The sequence below is a fragment of the Spodoptera frugiperda genome, chromosome 13 (assembly GCF_023101765.2).
Source record: "Spodoptera frugiperda isolate SF20-4 chromosome 13, AGI-APGP_CSIRO_Sfru_2.0, whole genome shotgun sequence".
Lineage (NCBI taxonomy): Eukaryota > Metazoa > Arthropoda > Insecta > Lepidoptera > Noctuidae > Spodoptera > Spodoptera frugiperda.
The window spans coordinates 8,535,341-8,559,423 of NC_064224.1; the positions used below are offsets into that span (position 1 = coordinate 8,535,341).

A 24,083-nucleotide genomic window follows, 5' to 3' on the forward strand; every position below is an offset into this window, starting at 1 on the left:
CAATGATGATCACTTTTCTATGAGACAAGGCGGTAAACGAGCAGGTCGAATACTTAATGTGATAGTAAGCAAGTAACCCTGCCGGACACCCGCAACACTGGAGGAGTAACAAGGTACCGGAGGAGTCACTCGGCTGCACCAGTGCACACCACAATGCATCCGTTGTTACATGCCGATTTTCTGTAAAGCCGCAGTATCACTCCAGTTTAAACCGGCCAATTCGTACCGAAGCATGGCTCTTCCCCATAATTATTTTCCTTCACGGTAACACGTCATATTTCTTGTTAAAATTAAAAACGATTTACGTCTGTATTATGTACACAGTTCATGGCATTTATCTACAACTACACGGGAGGCACCCCGGAGGCCAACCAGTACCTGATAGATCTGCCCAAACTGCTGAAGATCGAAGCTCCCATAGATGTGAACCCTGAGGAGGATCCTTGTGAACCTGAGGAGGAACCGGAGCAGCCTGAAGCCGATGAAATATGTAATAATTATAATTACTTTACTAAAGTACAATAAAGTATAAAAATTCGTAGTACCTACCTAGTCTAATTGTCAGGGTCATAAGTCTCCCTAGGAATGCCTCGCTAGTGCCGTATCAGGCGTTGCACCATAGGGGCTCCGGAGCAGATCTAATTAGAGGACTCGGTGCCCCTCAGTGCCCCTTATCTGTGCTGAAGGTGGCCTCGCTAAAACCACCGGGGTGATGCTGAATGTGGCCACAAACCTGAGTGGTACTAGTGAGGTAAAAATTCCACACTCCCTAGTCTTTCTCCTCAAAAAGCTAGGCTCCTTGTGAAGGTTTCTCCTCGTCATCAATAAAAAATGGAGGTTATTAAGGTTCATACTGCTTATAGATAAGTCTAATGTAAGTAGATCAGTCCCAATTGAGAGCAGTACATATATTTATTAACCCCGTCATCCCAAAACTAGGTGACGGCGAAGGTAGAAGTCCTTTAATTTGCACGACTACTTTTGGGAATTAAAAACCTTACACTGAGTCATGTAATGTACCTCCACAGCTCGAGAACTGGAATGGTGGGAGACGTCAGATAAGGATTGCAAAGAGCGTCCGTTTGTGATGTTCGGTGACATGGAAGACTTCACTCCTAATCAGAGGCGACAGGTCCTTAAAAACGCCAAACGGGATAAGAACGCCAAGGCGCAGAAGACCGCGCCCGGAAAGTGGAAGGAATATGGTAAGATGGTATTATTGCCGGGGTTAAAAACCTTTCGGGTAACCGGGGCTCTGGCTAGAAGTCACTAGGTCATTCTCTTATTGTCATTGGCAACTATAGATTAGCCTAGCAGGAGTAGGAATGGGGTGGTTTTTAGTCAGTAAGAGTCTGACACTCCCTTTCACCTGACAGAAAGGAAAAAATCATTTGATTTTCAGGGATTTCGAAGGCTGTTGATAGGATGACTAGACTTTTTACTAGACACTTACTACTGGACTTTTTATAAACCTATGCATGCATTATTCAGCTTTCAGAACCATGTTCCTGAAATCGAGATGTTGCAATTTGGGCCAAATAAAAGATATGTACGCGAACAAACTGCCGCTCCCCACCAAATTCGAATGTATGAGTTACACGAATGGCAATGGGAATGACAAGGATACGATGAAGGGATCCAAATTGGTAAGCTGGTTATGTGAAAATGGTGCTTTTTCCTCTAGGATCACTATTCAAGTAGTTAGGTATTAGCCGAGTGGTAAAGCATAGAAATTTATCCCACCACAACCTACTCATCTCCCACTGATGGGGTCTAGTAAGGTTGATGCCCGACCCGGAGCTGCGGACTACCTAGTGGGTTTGTCCGGGCTCCGGCTCGAAAAGCAGGAGTAGGAACAGGGTGGTTTTTAGTCAGTAAGAGATTGACACTCCCTCTCGTCTCGCCCAAGTCGAGAAAAGGCAATGGATGAATTCCCCCTCCCTCCCCCTTAAAAACCCCTTCTTATCTCGTCTTAGGAACCGACAAATGGAATTACACAGAAGACCGTGTGTCTTCTGTCAAATGTAGTACTTTCTGATAAGCAACCCGCTGTCCTATGTGTAAAGATTATATAAAACAATTCTTGGGTGATAGTGGGTGTTACATTAGAGGCGTAGTTTAGTACCACAAGGTTTAAATAAATTGCTATGTTAAACAGTTAAAGTTAATATTCTTAATATTTTTCTTTACAGTCAATCTCAGGGGCTCGTGGAGGAAGTGTAGACATACGAGGGAATATGGGCTCTATTCTAAAGATCATGTAAGTAATTTTGAACGATTTTTGTCTGCACAATTATGCTCTACTGTTAAAATGAGAGTATATGTTTTGTTTTTCCAGTACATCAGTGCCAAATGCTGCGCCAGTGAATGCGAAGACAGAACTCCTTGGTGCTAGAGACTCTATGGAGATCACATCCACCACCAGACTGGTAGACTGGCTTTCAGATTTTTATATATTTTTTATTTTACTTTTGTTGGGTCGACGTTTCGCCGCTATCTCGCCTGATGGTAAGTGATGATGCGGCCTACGATGGAGCACGTCTGCCCATAAGCAACCTATTCACTCGGGCTTTGAAGACACCCAGGTTATACCCATCAGGAAACACAGACTCCGGCAAGGAGTTCCACTCCCTAGCAGTTCGCACAAGGAAGCTTGAAGCGAAGCGCTTCGTGCGAGTGGGTGGGATATCTACCATGAAGCGGCTATGTATGTATGTAGTATGCTAAGTTTGCAGCGATCCCTGATAAACTTGAACCTTATATTCAACTCGACTGCTTACCGTGAATATTAGGACGAATCCTCTTAATAAGTGAATTGATATAGTCGTCATTGTTAATGTTTTTTTTTTATATATAAGTATTGTTTTATTTATTTTTTTGTAGCGCGAACGCGTTTCAATAAAGCCAACGGAGAATCACCCTAAGACCAAAATTCTTAACATTGGAAGAAAGCGAGTGAGTATCTAATGATTAGAAAGGCACATGGCACTTATTGATTTATTTTTTAATTAATTAATTACATTCTTTTAGCCATTAGGTAAAAATCGGACACTCCCTGCACATCTCACATAGGTTAGGAGGAGTCATTAGATGATTTTCAAAAATTGGCCTATGTATTGTTTCAGACCATAATCTACTCCTGTTCCAAATTTCATCACCATCCCTTCAGCCGTTCTGACGCAAAAGAGTAACAAACAAACAAATATAATATTAGATAGTAGGATGTCATGCCATTCTAAGTAGAGATTGTTTCCTCTCCAGGGTTCTGTCTTTGATGTACCGGATGAGGAAGAATTGGTGGAGAAGCCTGTCTCGTCATTGTAATTATGATATTTCCTTACTATTATACCTAATTACTTAATTATTAATTAGTATTTATAAGATGGTCTAACAGAAAGTCACCACCCTTACCCATTGGCTGTCGTAGGACCTGATTAAGGGACTACATATTTATTGATAGAGCCCAGTAGGTAGCATGTAGGACCACTCTTTAATACCACACTAGGCAAGTGGCGTCAGGTTACCGAGGGGTGTCGTGAGACGCGCCTGCCCAACCACCCACAGAGAGGCGACAGCGCCAAAAGAAATAAGGAGCACCCATAGGCGTAGCCAGGATTTAGTATCGGGAGGGGTTCAAGAAAGTAAAACGAACAAAACTTCCTTCATTCATGAGAATATAATATGTTAATATAACCAGTTACTAGCTACTTTTATCTTAACTTTTCGGGGTGGGTTCGAACCCCCAAAATCCCCCCCTGGCTACGCCTATGGGAGCACCTATAAGGTGCTTACCTAGGACGTTCTGTGGGTTTAATCCACCTCTGCCCTTTACGACACATCATCCATAGCTTCAAAAAAGAAAATCCGCAACGCACCTGTGACTCCTCTGGTGCTGCGGGTTTCGATGGGCGACGTTAATCGCTTACCATCAAGTGCCCCTCTGCTCGTTTGCCTCCTATTCCATAAAAAATATATATAAACAAACAATCGAAAAAGGCAAAAAATAAATCTGCACACGTATTGTATCCATTTTTGTTTTACTATTCCAGACATCCACATACACACGACGTCACCTATGAAAATATAGATCAATTTGAAACGGAATCGAACCTAGGGTATGTAATTGATCCATAACATAGATTTTGTTTAGATTGTTATAGATTATGTTTACATATATTATACATATTACATAGGTTATGTTTATTTAGATTGTTCATTAAGTCTTTGACTGCCAATAGAAAACTGTTGAAGGCAAATCCTCCGCTAACGTCGGTCACCGGTGACCACCACGGCGTTCAATGTGTTAATAAATATTTGTACTAGTTTGTGAGCTTGTCTAAATGATAATCAAGTTTTAATTTTTTATATTTATTTTCCAGAAGTATTCATAATGACAGTCTGCAAATGATAAATAATCGAGTTCCTGATACAGATCGCAAAATAAACTATGAAAGGGTAAGTTTGTCTTATACATATTACATTTATATCTCTAATTCAATATGCATACTTTTACTAATAAAATATACATATTATAGTAGTAGTTTCTATAAATGATTAGCGCCTGCTACTTTAAACAGAGCAAGCGGATAAGCGACTTGCTATGAAAAATGTATCAGGCGCAACTGTTATTTGAATTGCTATGAAATATGTTGTAGGCGCTATAGATGTGTACTAAGACACTATTGTTCAGTAGAATTCTCGTCAATTGACAATAATATTATGATTAATAACAAAATGATGTGGACAGTAATTGTTCTCATATTATATCGTGATGTCTCCCAAGGTGTGTCCCATGGAGAAGTGTCAGCGGATGCAAGTGGACTCCTTCATGAGGTCGCTGCCTCCATACATGAGGGCCAATCCCTTCACACTCTTCGAACAGAACTTCGACCATTACGAGACTTGTTCACCAGGTTTGATTCAAATCTTCTTATGATAAGTCTGTAGCTCATTAATTATATTTTTTATTAGCGGTCGCCCGCGACTTCGTCCGCATAGAATAATTTATGACTGACTGGGTTTTTATTTTTGTCTAAAATAACAAGTAGCTAAAGATACTCTGCCAATAAAAATCACGTCAAAATCGGTCCAACCATTCCAGAGATTGAGTGATACCACCGCCTCACAGAAAACTGAAGAGAAACAACGCTTGCGTTGTGGGCCCAATTACCCCCTTCCCAATCTTTCTAATCCTCGATTCTCCAACACCCCTTAAACTCCTAACTCCCAAAAGACCGCCAACACACTTGAAAACTTAAAATAAATAATTTTGACTTTGACAATGACGCATACGCAACGTCACGCCTTTTATTCCCGAAGGGGTAGGCAGAGGTGCTCATTACGACACGTAATGCCGCTATACAATGTACACCCAATTTTCACCATTTGTGTTATAAGTCCCATGTAATAGGGGGTGAGCATACTTTGACTATGACTTTAATAACAATGCCTTTTCAGAACAACTGGCGATGTTAAAAGAACGTATTGAACATAAGAAGACCAAGGAGGTCGACAATACAATTGAGACTGAAGATCCGATGGAGGAGTGGGTAGGACATGGCATTGCTGTGCAGACGTCTGAAGGGGCCTTGGACCTGCCTCCCTGCACGTGTCATGTGCCCAGTCCTTCGCCTGCCTCCACCGATGTTGTGTTTAATGGTAAGTCCGTTATAGCATGTACCAGGAGCCTTAGTCTGCTATTACAATTGTGTCAGAATGGTCGATCACTGATCAGTGCAAGAGGGACGGAGATATACAACCTACATAGCTCCGTCCCCATCCGTCGTGACTAAGGCCCCAGGTTGCTGTAGGGGTGTTCCATCATTTGTAGTATCCATCGACGTCTTATCCTAATCATTTAACCGAATATTTGACGCTTATTTCATTATATAAGGTAATAATATTAGATAAAACGAATCAAAGCTTAGGAGTGGGAGCAAATACGTCAATTCTACTTTTAAAACGTACCTGGACGTCACGGGATATTTCAAATCAATATATCTTTGAAAATATTTGTTTCCGAATCAAAAATACGTGTAATGTTTAAAAAAAATCTACAAGACTGGCATTAAAATAAAAAAATGTATCTTATTTTTTATTATTGATTTTAGGTTGGGTTTTAATCTCTTGCGCCTATTAGAGGAATGTTGCTCTGATATTTTTATCAGGTGCACCGTGCAAGTTCCTCAACATATTGTTCTCTTTTAGAAGTGAAATAAACTGTTTCCTTACGTTCTTCAGTTATCAAGATTTTCCTATTTCTAAAGCCCTGTCTTTCTTCCTGTTTAGTTCAAGATTTGATCCCGATAAAGCAAGCAATGGACGCTATTCACCGTGAATGTTTGTACGACGAGAGAATCAACTTCGACAGGTTCAAGCTGATCGGACAGGAGAGCAGGTCCCTTTTGTAAGTACAATTTGTTGATAGACATTCACAAAACTATAGCAATAAGTAAACTTTGATATATTTTTATAATAACTATCGTGAGACATACAAAATTAACTAAAAATCACGGCTAACAGTCAGTTGCAGGAACGATCATTAAATTTTTAAAGTGACTTTAAATATTAATGAAGCTTTAAAGTGTTGCACAAAGAAGTATTTCTATCTCATTTTAATGCCGGATTAACTTTAATTAAAGAAACGTCAAATCGGGACTTAAGCCTATTTTTTACGTTGCACAAAACGTCATTAGCGCTAAAGGAGCATTAAATTGACAGTTTGGGGCTATAATTTTTAATGCCTAGTCAAACATCCATTAAACTTGTTATTAAACTCTCAATTCTTTTGTAAATAGTGCTAGTAATATTTTTTTACTTTATTACAGTATTGTTTATAATGTCCCTTTCAAGCCTACCATCTTTATTCGCTCCTTCCACGACGACGTCGTGTACCAGATAGGATAAATTTATTTGAAAAACATGACGGAGAAGAGTTTCGTGTGAGATACAGGATTTCTAAAGCTTTACGCATTTGCGAGATACTCAATTTAGAAACTGAAACTCGAAGAAATAAAGCTATTGATGGCCTCACATAGTTATTGACACTAGTGGCCGCCTAGTGGTCGAAATTCGACCATATACGATTTAATTTACAATACCACTTAACATACGTTCAAGGATAATTTTTATTTAACGAATTGCTATTCGTTTAGTAAAATTCAAATTAATATATTCCGGCGCATCATGAATAACCAAACCTCTTCATTATAATAACCTCCTTCAATGAGAAACCTCTTTTCATTTCTTCTTCTTTTAATATCATCGCAATGTCTGTCAATTTGACGTTTTGTCAAATACGATAGGGGAAGGTGGGGGAATTAGGAACACTTAACTTAAAAGGCAAAAAACAGTATTTTCTCTTAAAAAAGGAATCAACTTTTATTACTTAAAAACATTATTTATCTGTCTGCTTATAACGGAAAAAATATTTTTTCATTTCATGACACATAATATCACACACGTAACTTTTGCTGGTCTCTCTGGAAGTGCATTGCACATGTGCCCAAAGCTTTATTGTGGTCATGTGAATCTGATATTTGAACTGGTGGTGTCTGGTTCAGTATGGCAGCATCAACGTCTCGCCTCATCTAAAAAAAATTGTATTGTAATAAAAATATAAAAACAAATTGTAAATATGAACGTTCCCAATTACCCGCCACCCACCGTTCCTAATTACCGGCAGTCGATAATTTGAATAAAAATGGTCGCGACCTTCGATAGCATTATAAGTGAATCCTATAACACGTAAAATTTTAAAACGGATTATCCATGAAATAAACTTACGAAATATGGTGTCATTTTTTTTTTTTTTTTTAAATCTTTATTTTATTTAATTTTTTGGGGTTTTTGTCCAACAAGGATATGTCAACCCCATCATACCTTATAACAATAATAAATTCATTTGTTATAAAAAAAAAACTTAACTGAATTATAAATAAAACTATAAATCTACTCCTCACTGCTGAACAATTAACATTAATCTACACAATTTTTTTGCAGCTTTTGATTTAGGGTTTGCTAAAATGCTTTGAATCAAACCTACATCCAGTCTATTTAATTTCAGTTCATTCAGCAACGAGTCGCGTTCATTCTTATTACGGACACATTCCATCAGCAAATGCTGAACATCTTCAATTTTGTTGCAGGTTGAGCAATTGGGGGAAATTGATTTTTTCATCAAAAACGCAAATTTTGCTGATGGAAAGTGTCCTGATCTAAGTCTAAAAGCTAATTTAATGTAATTTCTACATAATTTACTGTCATCAAACCAAGGAACACGAGGAAGCTCACTCTGTATGGTCTTATACCAAATGCCTTTATGTATAGATTGATTTTCAAAAAGTTTCTTCCAATCATCAAAACATACTGTTTTAAATCTAGGTACTAATTCCCAATGATCAGGTAAATAGTTCATAACCGTTCCCTCTACTGCTGCTAACTTGGCTGCACAGTCAGCCTCCTCGTTCCCTTGTAGACCAATATGTGCTGGAACCCATTGCAACTTTAACTCTGTACCCCTTTTATTAATGATATTAATAGTTTTAAGGATCTCATAAGCTATCGATGCACCTCTGCGACCAGAGACACATCGAGCCACATGTTGCAAGGCACTCTTACTATCTGAAAAAATAACAATTTTACTCAAGTTATGACTCATTACGTAAGATAAGGCCTGATATATTGCAATGAGTTCCAGCGTCATTATAGATACATCCTCACAATTGATTTTAAATCCCACTTTATGTTGTAAGGTTTTGTCATAGAATGCAGCTCCTAAACCCAGATTACTTTTAGACCCGTCCGTAAATATTCTATGCCAGCCTTTATATCTCTCGTTTAATTCAGCGCAAACATTATACACTAATGTACTTGGATCACAATTAGTTTTGGAACATTGAATGCACTCGAGATTTACACAAATATTTTTTCCAATAGATATTTCTGAAACCCATACATCTAAATTAAACATACTAAGAATACGGACAGAATTTATATTGAAATGTCGAACATCACTGTAAGTTTTCACAAGTAAAGGTTTTCTCTTGTTTTCCCAATAACTTCTATTACAAAGAGCACTAAGATCCGAAATATTAATAGTTGTTTCATTATCGGTCCACGACATTATTTTCAAACTAAATTTATATGCTAAATATTGTCTTCGCAACGATAACGGAATTATATGTAATTCACTTTCCATTACATGAATAGGTGAGCTTTTAATAAAGCCCCCTATTATTCTTAAGGCTTGGTTTTGCACTTTGTTTAACTTAAGCGTGTGAGATTTCGCACTACTATCATAAATGAAACAACCATAATCCATTCGGCTTCTAATTAATGCAATATATAGCCGGCGCATATAAATTGTATGAATTCCAAAGGAGCTACCAGCAAGCACCTTTAATATATTTAAGAGTTTACAGCATTTCTCAACTAACTCGTTAATGTGCTTGCCCCAACGAAGACTTCTATCCAACCACATCCCCAAGTACTTAATACATTCAGAAAAGCTCAAATTACATCCATTTATTTTTAATGTAGGTAATATTCTTCTGCAACCTCGACTAAAAACACAGAATTGTGACTTGCTAGGAGACAATTGTAATCCCAGTTCACCTAACAACACAACTATGGAATCGAGAGCACTTTGCATATATCTTTCACATTTATACATATCTTTGTCTCTAATATACAGTACGAAGTCGTCTGCATATTGCGACCAAACTACATTGAGTGCCAATTGACCTATGCGATAAGTTATTAAATTAAAAATTAATGGGGATAGAGGATCTCCCTGGGCCAAGCCTCTATTGGTCCATCTGGTAAGTATTGAGTCACTATTATTATTGATTTTAATCCTTAATCGTCTTTCACTTAAAAAAGACCAAAGGTAATTACAAATCTTCGAACCTATTTTAAGCTGGTCCAAAACGTTTATAGCATAATCGACCGACACATTATTGTAAGCATTTTCTATGTCAAGAAAACATGCTAAAGTTGGAATGTTGTGTGAGAATCCTATTTGCACATAAGACACTAAACGGGTGATTGAGTCCAAACACGAGTGAGATTTCCTGAACCCGACAGTATGAGATGAAAGAATACCTTTCTTTTCTGTGTACCACTCTAACCGTTTAAACAACATTAAGTGAAAGACCTTACAAACACATGATATTAAAGAAATAGGTCGGAGCTTCATCTCAAGACTATTATTATTGGCCTTAGGTATGGGAATGATTTGAATATTTCGCCATTGATGGGGTACAATACCAGAATTTAAAATGTTATTGAATATGGTTAATAAATAAAGTTTGGCCTCATCAGGTAAATGGAAAAGCATGGAATGAGAAATCGCGTCCTCGCCCGGCGCTGAATCTTTTTTTTTAAGGCAACATTCTAGTTCTTGAATACTAAACCCACATTCCAAAATTTCATTACTTGAAACAAAGGGGGGTACAGAATTTACTACATAATCGGGGGTAAGTGAATACAAAAGTTCCTTTTGTTTATCAGGAGGGGGATGGCTTTTTGTTTGCCTGTAGCCTTTTATCCATTTCATCCGGCGCCACATCTCAGGTGCAGAAACTGTTTGATCAATGGAGTCACAAAATTGTTGCCAATCTAACGACTTTGCTTTGTTTATTAATTTTTGAGATTCTTTCGTTTTTTCTTCGAGCTTACTTAAATTTTCCGGGGTTGGGTTACGACGAAACTTAGAAAGTGCTAATCTCCTCTGGGCCACTACTCGAGACAATTCCGTGTTCCAGTATCTCTTTGGCTTAAAATTATTTGTAGGTTTAAAACAACATTTAATATATGGAATATGTTTATCTGCCGCATAATTAAGTTGCGTTTCAAAAAAATTATACATATCCTGAAGATTATTACCTGTATAACATTCTGTATAGGGAAAAAACTTGTTTGTCAATGTTTTACGATATTTCACCCAGTTAGCCTTTTTATAATTTCGTTTTTTAGTAATTGAGAAACTATCTGTAATGTTTATAGAAATTTTAATGATTAAGTGATCACTACCAATATTTTCGTTCAACACCTGCCAATTAAGTTTGATCGCAATATCAGAAGACACAAATGTAACATCCGGTGAAGTTTGTTGCAAACTTCCATTAACCAATTTGACTCGTGTAGCCATCCCATTATTTAGGTGGACGAATGAGTTATCTAGGGCTGCATCCAGAATTTGTGTGCCTCTCATGTCTGTTTTTACCGACCAATTAGTGTGGTGTCCATTGAAATCTCCCGCTATTAAGGCTGCTTTAGTGAAAGATGCAAATAGTTCATCCCAATGAGCTTGTTGAGTATGCACAGATGAAGGACAATAAACACTTACAACATATTCCAAGTCTTTACAGTTCATTAATTTTACGCTAACAATTTCTATTCCCGAATTGGTAACATTAATTGGATTCAAACAAGATTGAATGGACTTGTGTACAAATATTGAAACGCCCCCATAGGAATCTAGTCTATCTGTTCTATACAGATTATAACCACTAACATTAAGTTGACTTTCCTGGTCAAGCCAAGTCTCACTAATTATAGCTATATGTATATTTTCTTGGTTTAAAAGCTCCCTAAAAGATATCAGTTTCGGCCGTAGACTTTGTGCGTTCCATTGAAATATGTTTAAACGTATGTTATCATGTGTATTATTATCCATTTAAAAAACTGAAAAAATGTTCAATAAACTCACCCTTAGAAAATCTAACTCCTAATATTTTCAATAATTCTTGCCAAATAATTTTTAAAACCGAGACAACTTTTTCTTCTAATTTAACTTCCGACGTAAATACATTTTTCAATTTTAATAATAATTTAGAAAATTCAAATCTATACCGTAACTCTTCACCTTGCTGCTTACTCTTTTCGCCCTCTTCTCTCTGATACTTATTCTGTTTATTAGTTTTTTGTTTGTTTATGCTCGAATCATCTCTCTGATCTTCTTCTCTATTTATTGAAGGCTCTTGGTGTATGTGTGTCCTTGTCAGTACACTACTATAGGTCTCTTTCTCGTTGTTATTAACGATTGCAAATTGATTGACATTATTTTCCTGTGAAATCTCATTTGTTATGGGTTCTTGGTGTATGTGTGTCCTTGTCAGTACACTACTGTAGGTTTCTTTCTCGTTGTTAGTGACGATTGCAAATTGATTGCCCTTATTTTCCTGTGAAATCTCATTTGTTATTTGTTCTCCTTTCTTCTCTTTTAAAATTTGTAAGGCTCTTCTGTATGTAACTTGCTCTTCACTCATTATATTCCTGATGGATTTTTCTTTTAGATAAATAGGGCACCTTTTATCCAGAACGAAGTGATTCCCCTTGCAGTTTAAACATAGAAAGTTTTTTATGTCGCAATTTTCATGACTTCCTCCACATTTTGGGCATATGACTTTTTTCGTGGGGCAAAATTTAATGATATGGCCAAATTGCCAACAACCTGAGCATTGCGTTACAGGAAATACATATTTTTCAACTTTAAATCTGCAATCGTAGGCATAAATATATTGCGGAAGCACATTACTTTTAAAACAGATTCTGACAGACTCACAATCGACCCATTTCCCTTCTGGTATTAATCGTTTTAATCTCCTTACCGATAAAACATCAACACCTGACTTAAAAATGCTCATAAGTTCTTCTTCACTTAGTTCAAGGTCAATCCCTTTTACTATTCCATACGATACAGACATTTCTTGTATTAATTGACATCGTAAACCCATTTCTTTGAATTGTTTACAGTCAATCAGTTTTAGAGCATCCTCTTTTCGCTGGCATTGAATAAGAACTTTATTGGCGCTTTTATATTTTATCTTAAGAATGTCTTTAATATTTTCACTACGAAGTATTTTAGCAAACGCTATTGGTTTCGGTAAATTCTCCTTGGAGGTAACACAAACTTCATGATTTGACGATATTTCAGATGTGTCATTATTGTCATTATTTTCCATATTTTTTCCTTGGCTATTATTGACTTCCAATGAATTACTTCTTAATAATCGTTTAGGTTTACCTCGTAACACAGTAATAAAATCATCTTCACTATTTGTATCATCTCGTTCTTTTCTCTTCTCTGCCCTTCTTACAACTTTTCCGTTATCACCTCCGCTTGCTACTATTTCCTCATCCATGTTAGTCATCTGACTTAATTGTTTTTCACATTTATCCAGTATTTCTGAATCACTAAGATCATCACCACTGGAATCGGTTTGCATTTCACAATAAGTTTATCGTGGGGTTACACTTAGAGGATTAAGAAACGATCGTAACGAAAGGCAAAACACGTGCGCACAGTCAAACGTGACAGCGCCGAATCATGGTGTCATTGTACTCAAAAATATGACATTTGCATCTAATGTATGAAAACACAAAATTTATAACAAAAATGCAATAAAAACATTTTGACTCACCGTGTCAAGATGCGTGCATCCTCCAGTTCCCACTGTCGCTTGCGCACTTAGGGGCGGGGGAAGCATACCTCGAATAGCCGCGAGACGGGATACGGGGAGGGGAAGTGGGACTTATCAACGTGTTCCCAATTACCCGCCGTTCTCAATTACCCTACCTTCCCCTACTATGCATGGTAGTGTGTGTAATGTTTTATTTATTGATTTATTTATTTATTGATTATGAATGTACTTTATAAGCATTATTTATGAAAAATATTAGCGTTCTGCACTTCTCCTACACATAAACTATAAGTGTACCAAATTTTATGCTCCTACGTCCGCGCAATTTTCGTCATATAGATGTTTGTGATTCTTCGCTACGGGATCTACCGAAGATCAGCTTCCTGCCAAACATTGGCCTTCCTTAGGTATTTCCATATCATGCTCGGGGAATTATTATAGAATCGGTGTATTAATAGATGTATATACCTTGTTCTTTATAGAGACTGGGTAAATGCTAAAGAAGTGTTAACTATTAAGTAGTTATTTTTAAGAATAAATAAAACGATTTATCTTGTTTTAAATTAATTTATTTTATTATATATTTATTTTACTAAAATACCAAGCCACCGTCACATGGGGGTAATTCGTACTTCCTCTGTGGGTGCAATATTATACCATTCTTTGGTTAATTCTTTGCTTAAAAAGTTAGTAAAAGGGCGATGCATACTGCCTGAACCAGCCTGTGTTGCATCAGATACCATGGTTAATGAATAACACTGAAAATTCTTTCTACAAAAGGAAAACTCAAGACGAGTCCAATTCTCAATTAATCACAACAATAACAAACACCTGGAAGCTACATTAAATCTTCTCTCTTACAAAAGGTGTTACGATACCAATGAAAGATAATTCAACACCACATTAAAGCAATTGATAATATTTTTATCGTAAAAAATTAGGATTTTTCCTAAATACAGAGATGACAGAAACGCTCATGATGACAATATTGACAACTAGGGCTGGTCAATGGTCATCTAGAATTTTATTCCCGCGAACCAAAAAGGTTGATACCTATTTTAAATCGGAACACATAATTGAATCGGTTCAGGGAATTAGAAGAAAATTAGATATTTATATGTATTCCACTATTAAGACACTACAAAATACATTTAATAGTAGCTAATTAAAATAACACATATACCTAATCTATTAAATATAGAGATATTTAATCAAATACAAAATATAGATATAGGTATTACGTAAAAAATGTGATTAGCTCTGGAAAAACTCATAACTAAGTCTTAGTTTACAAGTAACTAAGTAGTAACAAATGGTATTGTATTGATTTTTATATTGTCCTTTAACTACATGAAATAAATCGAGTCACGATCGATAAATCGTTATTTTAAAAAATCGGTTTCTTTCGAAGCGGGATTCACATCCTTCCATCCTTAATGACAATTTACATTCAATCAGTTCCACAGAGTATACAAATACTACGTAATCAGTTCATTCAAAATATGTGTTTTAACTTGCAACACTTTTTAATGTCGTCTTTAGTTAAAGTCCCATTAAAGGGACCCGCAACAGTTTTGTGCAACGTCTTTAAATTTAATGGAATATCAGTCAGTTGCAGAAAACTGTCTTTAAATTCGACATTAGTTAATCCGTCATTATCGCTAATATTCCATTAAATTTAAAGACGTTGCACAAAACTGTTGCGGGTCCCTTTAATGGGACTTTAACTAAAGACGACATTAAAAAGTGTTGCAAGTTAAAACACATATTTTGAATGAACTGATTACGTAGTATTTGTATACTCTGTGGAACTGATTGAATGTAAATTGTCATTAAGGATGGAAGGAAGCGAATCCCGCTTCGAAAGAAACCGATTTTTTAAAATGACGATTTATCGATTGTGTTTGGATTTATTTCATGTAGTTAAAGGACACTATAAAAATCAATACAATACCATTTGTTACTACTTAGTTACTTGTAAATTAAGACTCAGTTATGAGTTTTTTCAGAGCTAATTACATTATTTACGTAATACCTATATCTATATTTTGTATTTGATTAAATATCTCTATATTTGACAGATTAAGCATATGTGTTAATTTAATTAGCTACTATTAAATGTATTTTGTAGTGTCTTAATAGTGGAATACATATAAATATCAAATCTTATTCTAATTCACTGACCGATTCAATTATGTGTTCCGATTTAAAATAGGTATCAACCTTTTTGGTTCGCGGGAAGTAATTCCTAGATCGCAGCCCTAGTTGTCAATATTGACATCATGAGCGTTTCTGTCATCTCTGTATTTAGGAAAAATCCAATTTTTTACGATAAAAATATTATCAATTGCTTTAATGTGGTGTTGAATTATCTTTCATTGGTATCGTAACAGCGTTTGTAAGAGAGAAGATTTAACGTAGCTTCCAGGTGTTTGTTATTGTTGTGATTAATTGAGAATTGGACTCGTCTCGAGTTTTCCTTTTGTAGAAAGAATTTTCAGCATTATTCATTAACCATGGTATCTGGTGCAATACAGGCTGGTTCAGGCAGTATGCATCGCACTTGTACTAACTTTTTAAGCAAAGAATTAACCAAAGAATGGTATAATATTGCACCCACAGAGGAAGTACGAATTGCCCCCATGTAATGACGGTATGGTATTTTAGTAAAATAAATATCTAATAAAATAAATTAATTTAAAACAAGATTAGTCGTTTTATTTATTCTTAAAAATATACAAGGTATATACACCTATTCCCCTAGCATGATATGGAAATCAAGATGCGAGAAGATTAAATGAAATTCATAACATTTCAGGAATTACAATTTATTTTTACAGAACTATTATAAACCAACAATCCGTCTCATCGACCAATATTTGAATTAATTATTTTCCGCCATTTTTAGGGTTCCGTAGCCAATGGCAAAAAACGGAACCCTTATAGATTCGTCATGTTTGTCTGTCTGTCTGTCCGTCCGTATGTCACAGCCATTTATTTCCGAAACTGTTGAGCCTACATAGTTGAAACTCTGTAGGTTGATGTATTTCGATAACCGCTATTCGAATTTTGAATAAAAATTATTAAATTTAAAAATTAAAGGGTTTTTACATCCATACATGGAACTGATTCAAAAAAAATTTTTTTCAGCTAACATACCCGTGATGGGTGTCTATGGATATGTCTTTAAAAAAGACATAAAGGTTCCCAAAACCATTTTTCGTCAAAATCAACCGTTTGAAAGTTAGACGCTTCCAAAGAGGAAAAATGAGTGCCCCCTCAAAACTTTTAAAATAAGAGAGTGAAAAAACAAAAAAAATATATATGGTGTAGATTTCAATAGAAACTAACAACGAAAATTGGTTTGAACGAGATATCAAAAACCGTAAATATAACTTTGTCGTTCATACAAACACTATGTAAAACCAAGTTATTTTGTAACTTTTATAATATGGCATCTACTTGCTGTTACGGAACCCTTCATGGGCGAGTCCGACTCGCACTTGGCCGGTTTTTAAATATATCATTTGACGTTCCATTTCAGCTAACATTTATTTTAAACAGTTTATGTAGTCTATGAAATGACGAAAAAGGTTTAATATGAAATGACGAAAAAGGTTTAATATATTTATTCCTATGAATAGTACTCAGTAATTAAATACTATTATATTATAATTACATCCTACATTATATCTGTCTGGTGTTGCTAGTGGTTGTTAACACTAAGGAAGGCCTATGTTTGGCAGGAAGCTGATCTTCGGCAGATCCAGTAGCGAAGAATCTCAAACATATCAATAACTATGTGAGGCCATCGATGGCTCTATTTCTTCGAGTTTGTTTGTAAATTGAGTATCTCGCAAATGTGTAAAGCTTTAGAAATCCTGTATCTCACACGAAACTCTTCTCCGTCATGTTTTTCAAATAAATTTATCCTATCTGGTACACGACGTCGTCGTGGAAGGAGCGAATAAAGATGAAAGGGACAAAATAATACTGTAATAAAGTAAAAAAATATTACTAGCACTATTTACAAAAGAATTGAGAGTTTAATAACAAGTTTAATGGATGTTTGACTAGGCATTAAAAATTATAACCCCAAACTGTCAATTTAATGCTCCTTTAGCGCTAATGACGTTTTGTGCAACGTAAAAAATAGGCTAAAGTCCCGATTTGACGTTTCTTTAATTAAAGTTAATCCGGCATTAAAATGAGATAGAAATACTTCTTTGTGCAACACTTTAAAGCTTCATTAATATTTAAAGTCACTTTAAAAATTTAATGATCGTTCCTGCAACTGACTGTATTAGCGATAATGACGGATTAACTAATGTCGATTTTAAAGACAGTTTTCTGCAACCCAGTTTAACTCACGTAAATTAATGGAGAAAGCTCTACTAGTTTAGGACTAAGAGTAGGCTGCACGACGTCGCCGCGTCTATCTGCTCACGCTGCTCATGATGAAGAGTTCCTCTGTGACTCGAAACTAGTAGAGCTTTTCTCCATTAATTTACGCGAGTAAACCGTGATTTTTAGTTAAGCATTAAAATATTTTAAACTTGCAAACAAATGAGAATGAAAATGTGAAATAAATATATTTTAAACTAGCTGTAATCAGATTGTGTTCCATACTTGGTCTGGGTTAGATAAAACTATGAGTTTGTAGCCCTACGCTAAAAACATGAAAATTCTTCTTACAGACAAGAAGAAATAGACAAAGAAAACGAAAAAGAATTCAAACAAGCAAGATACGACGATATAAAGAAAATATTGAACCAACACCCCAGTCTTTTGGACATTTTCCAGGCTAACGTGAAATAGTTCACTCATTAAAAAGCACGTCTCATGTAAACAATTTATTTCTAAATCTGCAGTAACAAACAGACTAAAACCTAATAAAAACATTGAAATATAATTGACGTATTTTATTTAAACCTACTGTTAACAATGTCTTGTATAATTTAGTGGATCCAAAAACATTTATTTCCTTTGTATAGGTATAATAAATGGACAGAAGGAGTCTAGTTAAACTTTGGAAAGACATAAAACGATAGTGCTGCCACCACTAAATCGTCTCCTTCCATCAGACTCTCTCTCTCTCTTTCTCTCTGGTACATAATATTTCAGCCACATCTATTAACAATAATACATAATCCATTTGTTTACGATTTTCAATTACAGTCGGGTAAAAAGACAAACACGATCACTTGTTATTCAAAAATTTTAACAAACTTTATACAAAACCATCTTTCCAAGATTTATATCCTCATAGGCATATGGTATATTTTTTTCATTATTCTTTCGAGTCGTACCAAAAAACGTCTTAATAATTAGCACCAAGGTTCAATTCTTATTAAAAACCGTGTTCAAATCTTGCGTAAACTCCATTGGTTTATTGGTAATTTCCTTTAGTTCATTCTGTATCGTATCTTCGATAGTCATCACAACATTTTCTTGTTCACTGTCCTTAAATTCTTCAAAACCTTCAGCATCTGGATAATCTTCGACTCTTTCTTCCATTTCAATGAAGACATCGGATTTGATTCTTTCCGCAGTACATTTCTCACTTTCTTGTTCTACGTTATTATTGACCTCAGTGAGGCTTGGTTTGGGAGTGGTTTTTAGAGATTCTTTGGCGACAGGTATTTCTACAAGTAAAATAGATGACGCTGAGTCACCTACTTTACTTTTAGAATCTATACTTTTAAGGGAATTCTTTTTAACTGGCAGTATGACATCATTCGTAATCTTTGGTGTCGGAGGAGGGTTTTCGAATGGTACAGAGATGGTGTTTGTGAGGGCTTCCGCCTCCTTTCGCCGAGCTTGTTTCCTCTCCAATTGGTTTTGCAATTCATCAATCCTTTCTTCTTTCAATTTCAATAGATTGTCTAGGTGTTCGACCTGTATAAATTAAGAATGTTACGCTTAATTGACATGCAAATTAATCGACCGATTAACCTAAATTCGGGCGTATTGATTAAGTAATTGTCACCGATTTAGCTGAACAGTGTTTAGATTCTAAAAGTGGATAGATTTGAAGGAAGAGAATAATGCAAACAGCATCACGAATATTTTCTTTCCGATGAGATTGCTTGCTCGTTCTTCTCAATACGAATTAACACAAACGAGTAGTGTGACTATTGGAATTGAAATATATGCCATAATTCTTTTAATACATTATATTTCTTTTGAAAAAGTATATCATCTTCATCATTACCAACAGCCCATGATATTTCCAATCCCCGATTCCCCAACAACCCCTAAATTCCTAACCCCCAAAAGGCCGGCAACGCAATTGTAACGCCTCTGGTGTTTCAGATGTCCATAGGCGGCGGCGACTGCTTACCATCAGGTGATCCGTCTGCTTGTTTATATTACCATAAAAAAAATCCTTTAATGGACTATGGGCCTTCTCTACATACATTTCTCACATGCATATAGTTCTTTATCTCCTCACTTACCTTCTGTTTCAGTACCTCTGCAGCCTCCTTGGCATCCTTCAGTTCCTCTTTGAGAGCACAGTACGACTCGTAGTTGATGACTTTCTGCTGCATGCTCTCCAGCACGCCGTTGACTCTAGTTTTAACTGGTACCACCAGCACGTGTTCTGTAACATATTAGGGCCAGAATCTCTTTGGAGGAAGTAAATCCAGTAGTTATTGAAGAAGATATCTTAGCTCAAATTGTTGTGTTTACAGACAAACTGTATCCATCATTTATTCTCATTACGTTATATCTATGAATGAGAAATTGCCTTAATACAATTCAAATCTAAGACCTTTTCACAAAAGAACAAAACCAATTTCCCCTTGGACAAAGGCGTCTCTAACAGCGCACCACTTATCTAAACTTTCAGCTCTTCATATCGAACCGTTTTAACAATATCATCATCATCACTTCTTAAGTTAAAGATATAGTTTGTCTAACTCTTAAGAGACATACGGCCCTCAAGTTCTGATCGATGAGGAAAGGTACCATCGTCTCCACAGGCCTCGTAGTAGCTGCCACCGCTGGACATGTTCTGGTCCTGTTCCTTCGCAGACTTGTTCAATTCTTCGTCGCGACGTATCTTGTCTCGAACTGGAATAAAAAGACATCTTCATAAGCTAAAGGAGGATGCCAATCCTGGGGCCTTAGTCTGCTATTACAATTGAGTCAGAATGGTCGATCATTGAGCAGTGCAAGAGGGACGGAGCTACGAAGGTTACATAGCTCCGTCCCTCTCGCACTGCTCAGTGATCGACCACTCTGACACAATTGTAATAGCAGACTAAGGCCCCTGGTCCCACCTTCCAATGGCTATGTGTGTTACATAATTGGATAGGTAATATTGATCTAAATAAAAGTTACTAAATGGCGCCAAGTTCCAAATCTTAGTCCGTTCAGAGTAATTCTTTATTAAACATGGTAGTTTTATCAGTAGCCTTCAGTAGTCATCCTTTCATCCACTGCTAGACAAAGGGATCCTTCTTAAACAGCCGATCACCATAATCCTCCCGACTGACAAGACTTTTAAGATTGCAAATATTAGGTAGAAGTTGATGTTCGTTTTTCAGTATCTGGTAAGGGGTTCCAAATTTCCTAAAACAACTATACAAGCCTGTTCCAAACCTTAGAAGACCCTATTGGCATTTCCCCTCTAAGTTCTCTTAGAAAAACCACTAACAAAGAAGTCAAGTTCTTTTGAAGTCCAGGCATAAAATAATGGCAGAATGGTCTCACCCATCACGAGAACCCTCTCAATGATCCCAGGAGCGCAGTTGGCGAGCTGTTCCATGGTGTTGCAGCATAGATTGAGCTTCAGCTTCTTCAGCACTTTCCTGTTCAGCGTCATCCAGTTGTTCAGCTTCAAGGAGTGACTGTTCCGAGGCGGGTAGTTGTGCATCTCCACCAGCTTTGGGTAGTGCACGTTGAGGATCTCTGCGAGAAGGACTGAACGAAGAATTTTCATTATTAAGGTAGGTAAAAGTTTCATGCTACTGCTTTGGTACGATATGGTAGTTAAAATTGCGGCTGATGATACCCATTGAAAATGACTTTCAATGGACGACGTGAGATTTTTTATGATAAAGCCGGTAAACGAGCATACGGACCTGGTGGTAAGTAATCGCCGCCGCCCATGGATACCCAAAACACCAGAGGCGTTACAAGTGCGTTGTCGGCCTTTTGGGGCTTAGGAATTTAAGGGTTGTTGGGGAATTGGAAAGATTGGGGAAAGGGCTAATTTACTCTCTGGTAATTCACTCACGCAAGGCAAGAGTTGTTTCACGTCGGTTTTCTGTGAGGCCGTGGTATCACTCCCGACTGACTTTTGATTGTGGTGATTTTAAACTATCGGCAAAGTTAAACTAATGGAAGTTTTAGAAATGGGAAAAGTGTCTTGTAAATTATGCAATAATAAAAATGAAATGTCCTGAATGACTAGTTTAATTTTGGAAGCAGAACTCGAGTAGTAGAAGCTACTTTAGCTACTATTTAACAAAACTAAACATCATCACGTCTTCTAATCCCCAAAATGGTAGATAGAGAAGCACATACTAAAATATAACACCCACTTTTCATCAGTTATTTTATAAGTCCCATGTGATACGGTCGCTTCAACTTTTCTTTTTAGTCGATAATGCAACCACTGCTGTCTGTAAATCATTCTAAAGTATATCAGTGGCGTAACTATACCGTTTGGGGCCCGCAGCAAATTCGTTGGATGAGCCCTTCTTCCCAATATAAAAAATTATAGTTCAGATGATAATTTTTCAACTGGGGCCCCTCCTGCCTCGGAGCTCTTGGCATTTTGACGGGTTGCCACCCTATAGTTACGCCACTGAAAGTAGAGGAACCTTACCAGCATCAGAAAAGTCCCGATTAATCTTCTTCGTAGGTCGGGACAGCTTGAACGTGTCGACCCAAGCCAAAACAGATTCGATATCCGATAAAGGTATAGGAGTATCAATGTTAGCCATCTTGCAGCATTTAATTATATAAATAGTTATTTAATATATTATTTATACTTTATTTTATTCAGTGTTGATTGTTTGACAATGTAAATTTCGTGTTTGTTGTCAGACATTTTCTATGTTTTTTTAAGGGAAGCGTTTTTGGCCAGTTTTTGGGAGTTAAAAGGAGGTTTTTGTGATGTGAATCCGACCTTCTTTGTTCATATCGTTCATTAACAGGCTATAATTTATTTTTGGGGGTTCTAAGGCAGTCATTCATGTCCCTGAGACGCGCCTGACTTCAGTGTTCCGATGTTTTCATGTATGTATCTACTTTCATGTTTGTATCTACTATAGACCCTGGCTTTCAGGAGTTGTAGCGGTTTTGGGAGGTTGTGGCGGGCTTGTCCCTAAAAAAAACCTGTGATGCGATGATGCGGCGCAGTGACGAAAAGCTGTGAAGACTACTGGTTATGTAATTCATCTGTATAAGAGGATTTGTCTTAGTAATCTCCACGCTTGGCTGGCAGGTTTATCTTATTACCTAATTAAATCAAAATTTCCGTTTGAATTAAGTAATAACTTGTGACTGCCTCGTTGATCGAGTGGTTGCAGGTTTGGTGGTGACAGGGGGTCTAGGGTTCGATTTTCCTGGGTAGGTTAAAAAAGTATTGATGGATTTTTTTTTCTGGTTTTTTGAAACTCAGTAATAGCACGGAGTCTGGTATTGAATAGGCTCACCCCCTATTATGGGACTTATAATTCATTACGTGCCGTAATCTGCACCGCTTTTTTTTTAAATCATCCATTGACTTCTCCGCGTTAGGCGAGGCGTGAGGTCACGACTCTTACTGATTAAAAACCACCTCGTTCCTACTCCTGCTTCTCGAGCCATCTCTGACCACCTCTGCCGACCAATTCGGGGGTAAAAGCCGTGACAATATGACGATAGTGAAATGTGGATGATAGATAGAGTCACTTAACTCCTACCACTTAGAAACGACTCGCATGGAATATAATTATGATGCTATTTATAACCATTTTTCTAATTACACGAACGATAATAGTCTATTAGATATATCTAGTCATCTAACTAGGTACGTTACATACCCACTATTATTAATACTTATATGGAAAGTCTTCAAACTAAGGCTGCTTCTCCAGTAGAGATGTGCTATGTAGCTATGTGAAACTATATGTGACCGTTTCCACTGATACTTAACTATGTAGTTGTGAGAAGATATATGCGATGTATCGATAGTAGAGAAGCCATCCATAGCACACATCTTTCCATATAAAAAACATAGCTTAGCTGAGTCCGTTTCCACCAATGCTATGCTATGTGTACCAATGAATATGATTGGTGGAAGCCAAACGCATCAACAACAACGTAGCATAGCACATCTCTGGTGGAAAATCACCTTGACTTAGACCATTAAATCAATGGCTGACATTTTCTCTCATACCGTTAGAAAGCTTCCTTGAATAGATCTCGTCGATCACATAAACGAGCATTGCAATTTCTATATGCAACACATTACCAATATAAGTTGACCCCTCTCATCTCAATATTCCATAGATAATGTATTGGATTGTGCAGTTACATTGGGTCTTGGTAAACTGGTTGGCTTCTAACTGTAGTTGCATAGAAATTGTGCTTTCTATTGCGTTTAGTGACAAAAGGTTTCTATGTTGTGTCCGTATGAGATTTTAAGTTGGGATATTT

At 36.7% G+C, this 24,083-nt stretch overlaps 3 protein-coding genes across 6 annotated transcripts in view; 1 reads left to right on the forward strand and 2 right to left on the reverse strand.

The window, feature by feature from the left end:
* Positions 1–18,333, forward strand: part of LOC118270273 (uncharacterized) — a 34,246-nt gene extending 15,913 nt beyond the window's left edge. For 2 of the 3 annotated variants that reach the window (XM_050697963.1, XM_050697966.1), the window contains 13 exons: positions 325–490; positions 1,029–1,205; positions 1,492–1,646; positions 2,193–2,260; positions 2,339–2,429; positions 2,884–2,955; positions 3,262–3,320; positions 4,050–4,115; positions 4,380–4,455; positions 4,784–4,913; positions 5,458–5,658; positions 6,289–6,406; positions 18,125–18,333. In XM_050697963.1, coding sequence (XP_050553920.1) covers positions 325–490; positions 1,029–1,205; positions 1,492–1,646; positions 2,193–2,260; positions 2,339–2,429; positions 2,884–2,955; positions 3,262–3,320; positions 4,050–4,115; positions 4,380–4,455; positions 4,784–4,913; positions 5,458–5,658; positions 6,289–6,406; positions 18,125–18,245 — 1,500 coding nt within the window. In that variant the 3' untranslated portion in view covers positions 18,246–18,333. The remainder of the gene's footprint in view (positions 1–324; positions 491–1,028; positions 1,206–1,491; positions 1,647–2,192; positions 2,261–2,338; positions 2,430–2,883; positions 2,956–3,261; positions 3,321–4,049; positions 4,116–4,379; positions 4,456–4,783; positions 4,914–5,457; positions 5,659–6,288; positions 6,407–18,124) is intronic. The other variant, XM_050697965.1, reaches the window with a different exon arrangement.
* On the reverse strand, positions 10,605–12,774 carry LOC118274586 (uncharacterized). The gene has a single exon (XM_035592179.2). The coding sequence runs from the start codon at positions 12,738–12,740 to the stop codon at positions 11,673–11,675; it is 1,068 nt and encodes a 355-aa protein (XP_035448072.2). The 5' UTR covers positions 12,741–12,774; the 3' UTR covers positions 10,605–11,672.
* On the reverse strand, positions 18,268–22,492 carry LOC118270419 (sperm flagellar protein 1). Of its 2 annotated transcripts, none has more exons than XM_035586002.2 (5): positions 22,267–22,492; positions 21,147–21,356; positions 20,400–20,504; positions 19,886–20,031; positions 18,268–19,325 (listed from the first exon to the last, which is right to left on the reverse strand). In XM_035586002.2, the coding sequence occupies exons 1-5, from the start codon at positions 22,382–22,384 to the stop codon at positions 18,768–18,770; spliced, it is 1,137 nt and encodes a 378-aa protein (XP_035441895.2). In that variant the 5' UTR covers positions 22,385–22,492; the 3' UTR covers positions 18,268–18,767. The 2 variants fall into 2 exon arrangements, with proteins under 2 accessions (XP_035441895.2, XP_035441894.2); XM_035586001.2 differs by having other exon boundaries at positions 20,367–20,504.
* Between the last annotated feature and the right edge of the window lie 1,591 nt (positions 22,493–24,083).

Excerpts from the sequence above, each read along its gene's own strand:
- LOC118274586 (XM_035592179.2), bottom strand. The coding sequence starts at position 12,740 with ATGGGTTTACGATGTCAATTAATACAAGAAATGTCTGTATCGTATGGA.
- LOC118270419 (XM_035586001.2), bottom strand. The coding sequence starts at position 22,384 with ATGGCTAACATTGATACTCCTATACCTTTATCGGATATCGAATCTGTT. Across the intron at positions 21,357-22,266 it reads TCGGGACTTTTCTGATGCTG|TCCTTCTCGCAGAGATCCTC; the intron begins GTAAGGTTCCTC and ends TTCTTCGTTCAG. Across the intron at positions 19,326-19,885 it reads CAGAGGTACTGAAACAGAAG|GTCGAACACCTAGACAATCT; the intron begins GTAAGTGAGGAG and ends TAATTTATACAG.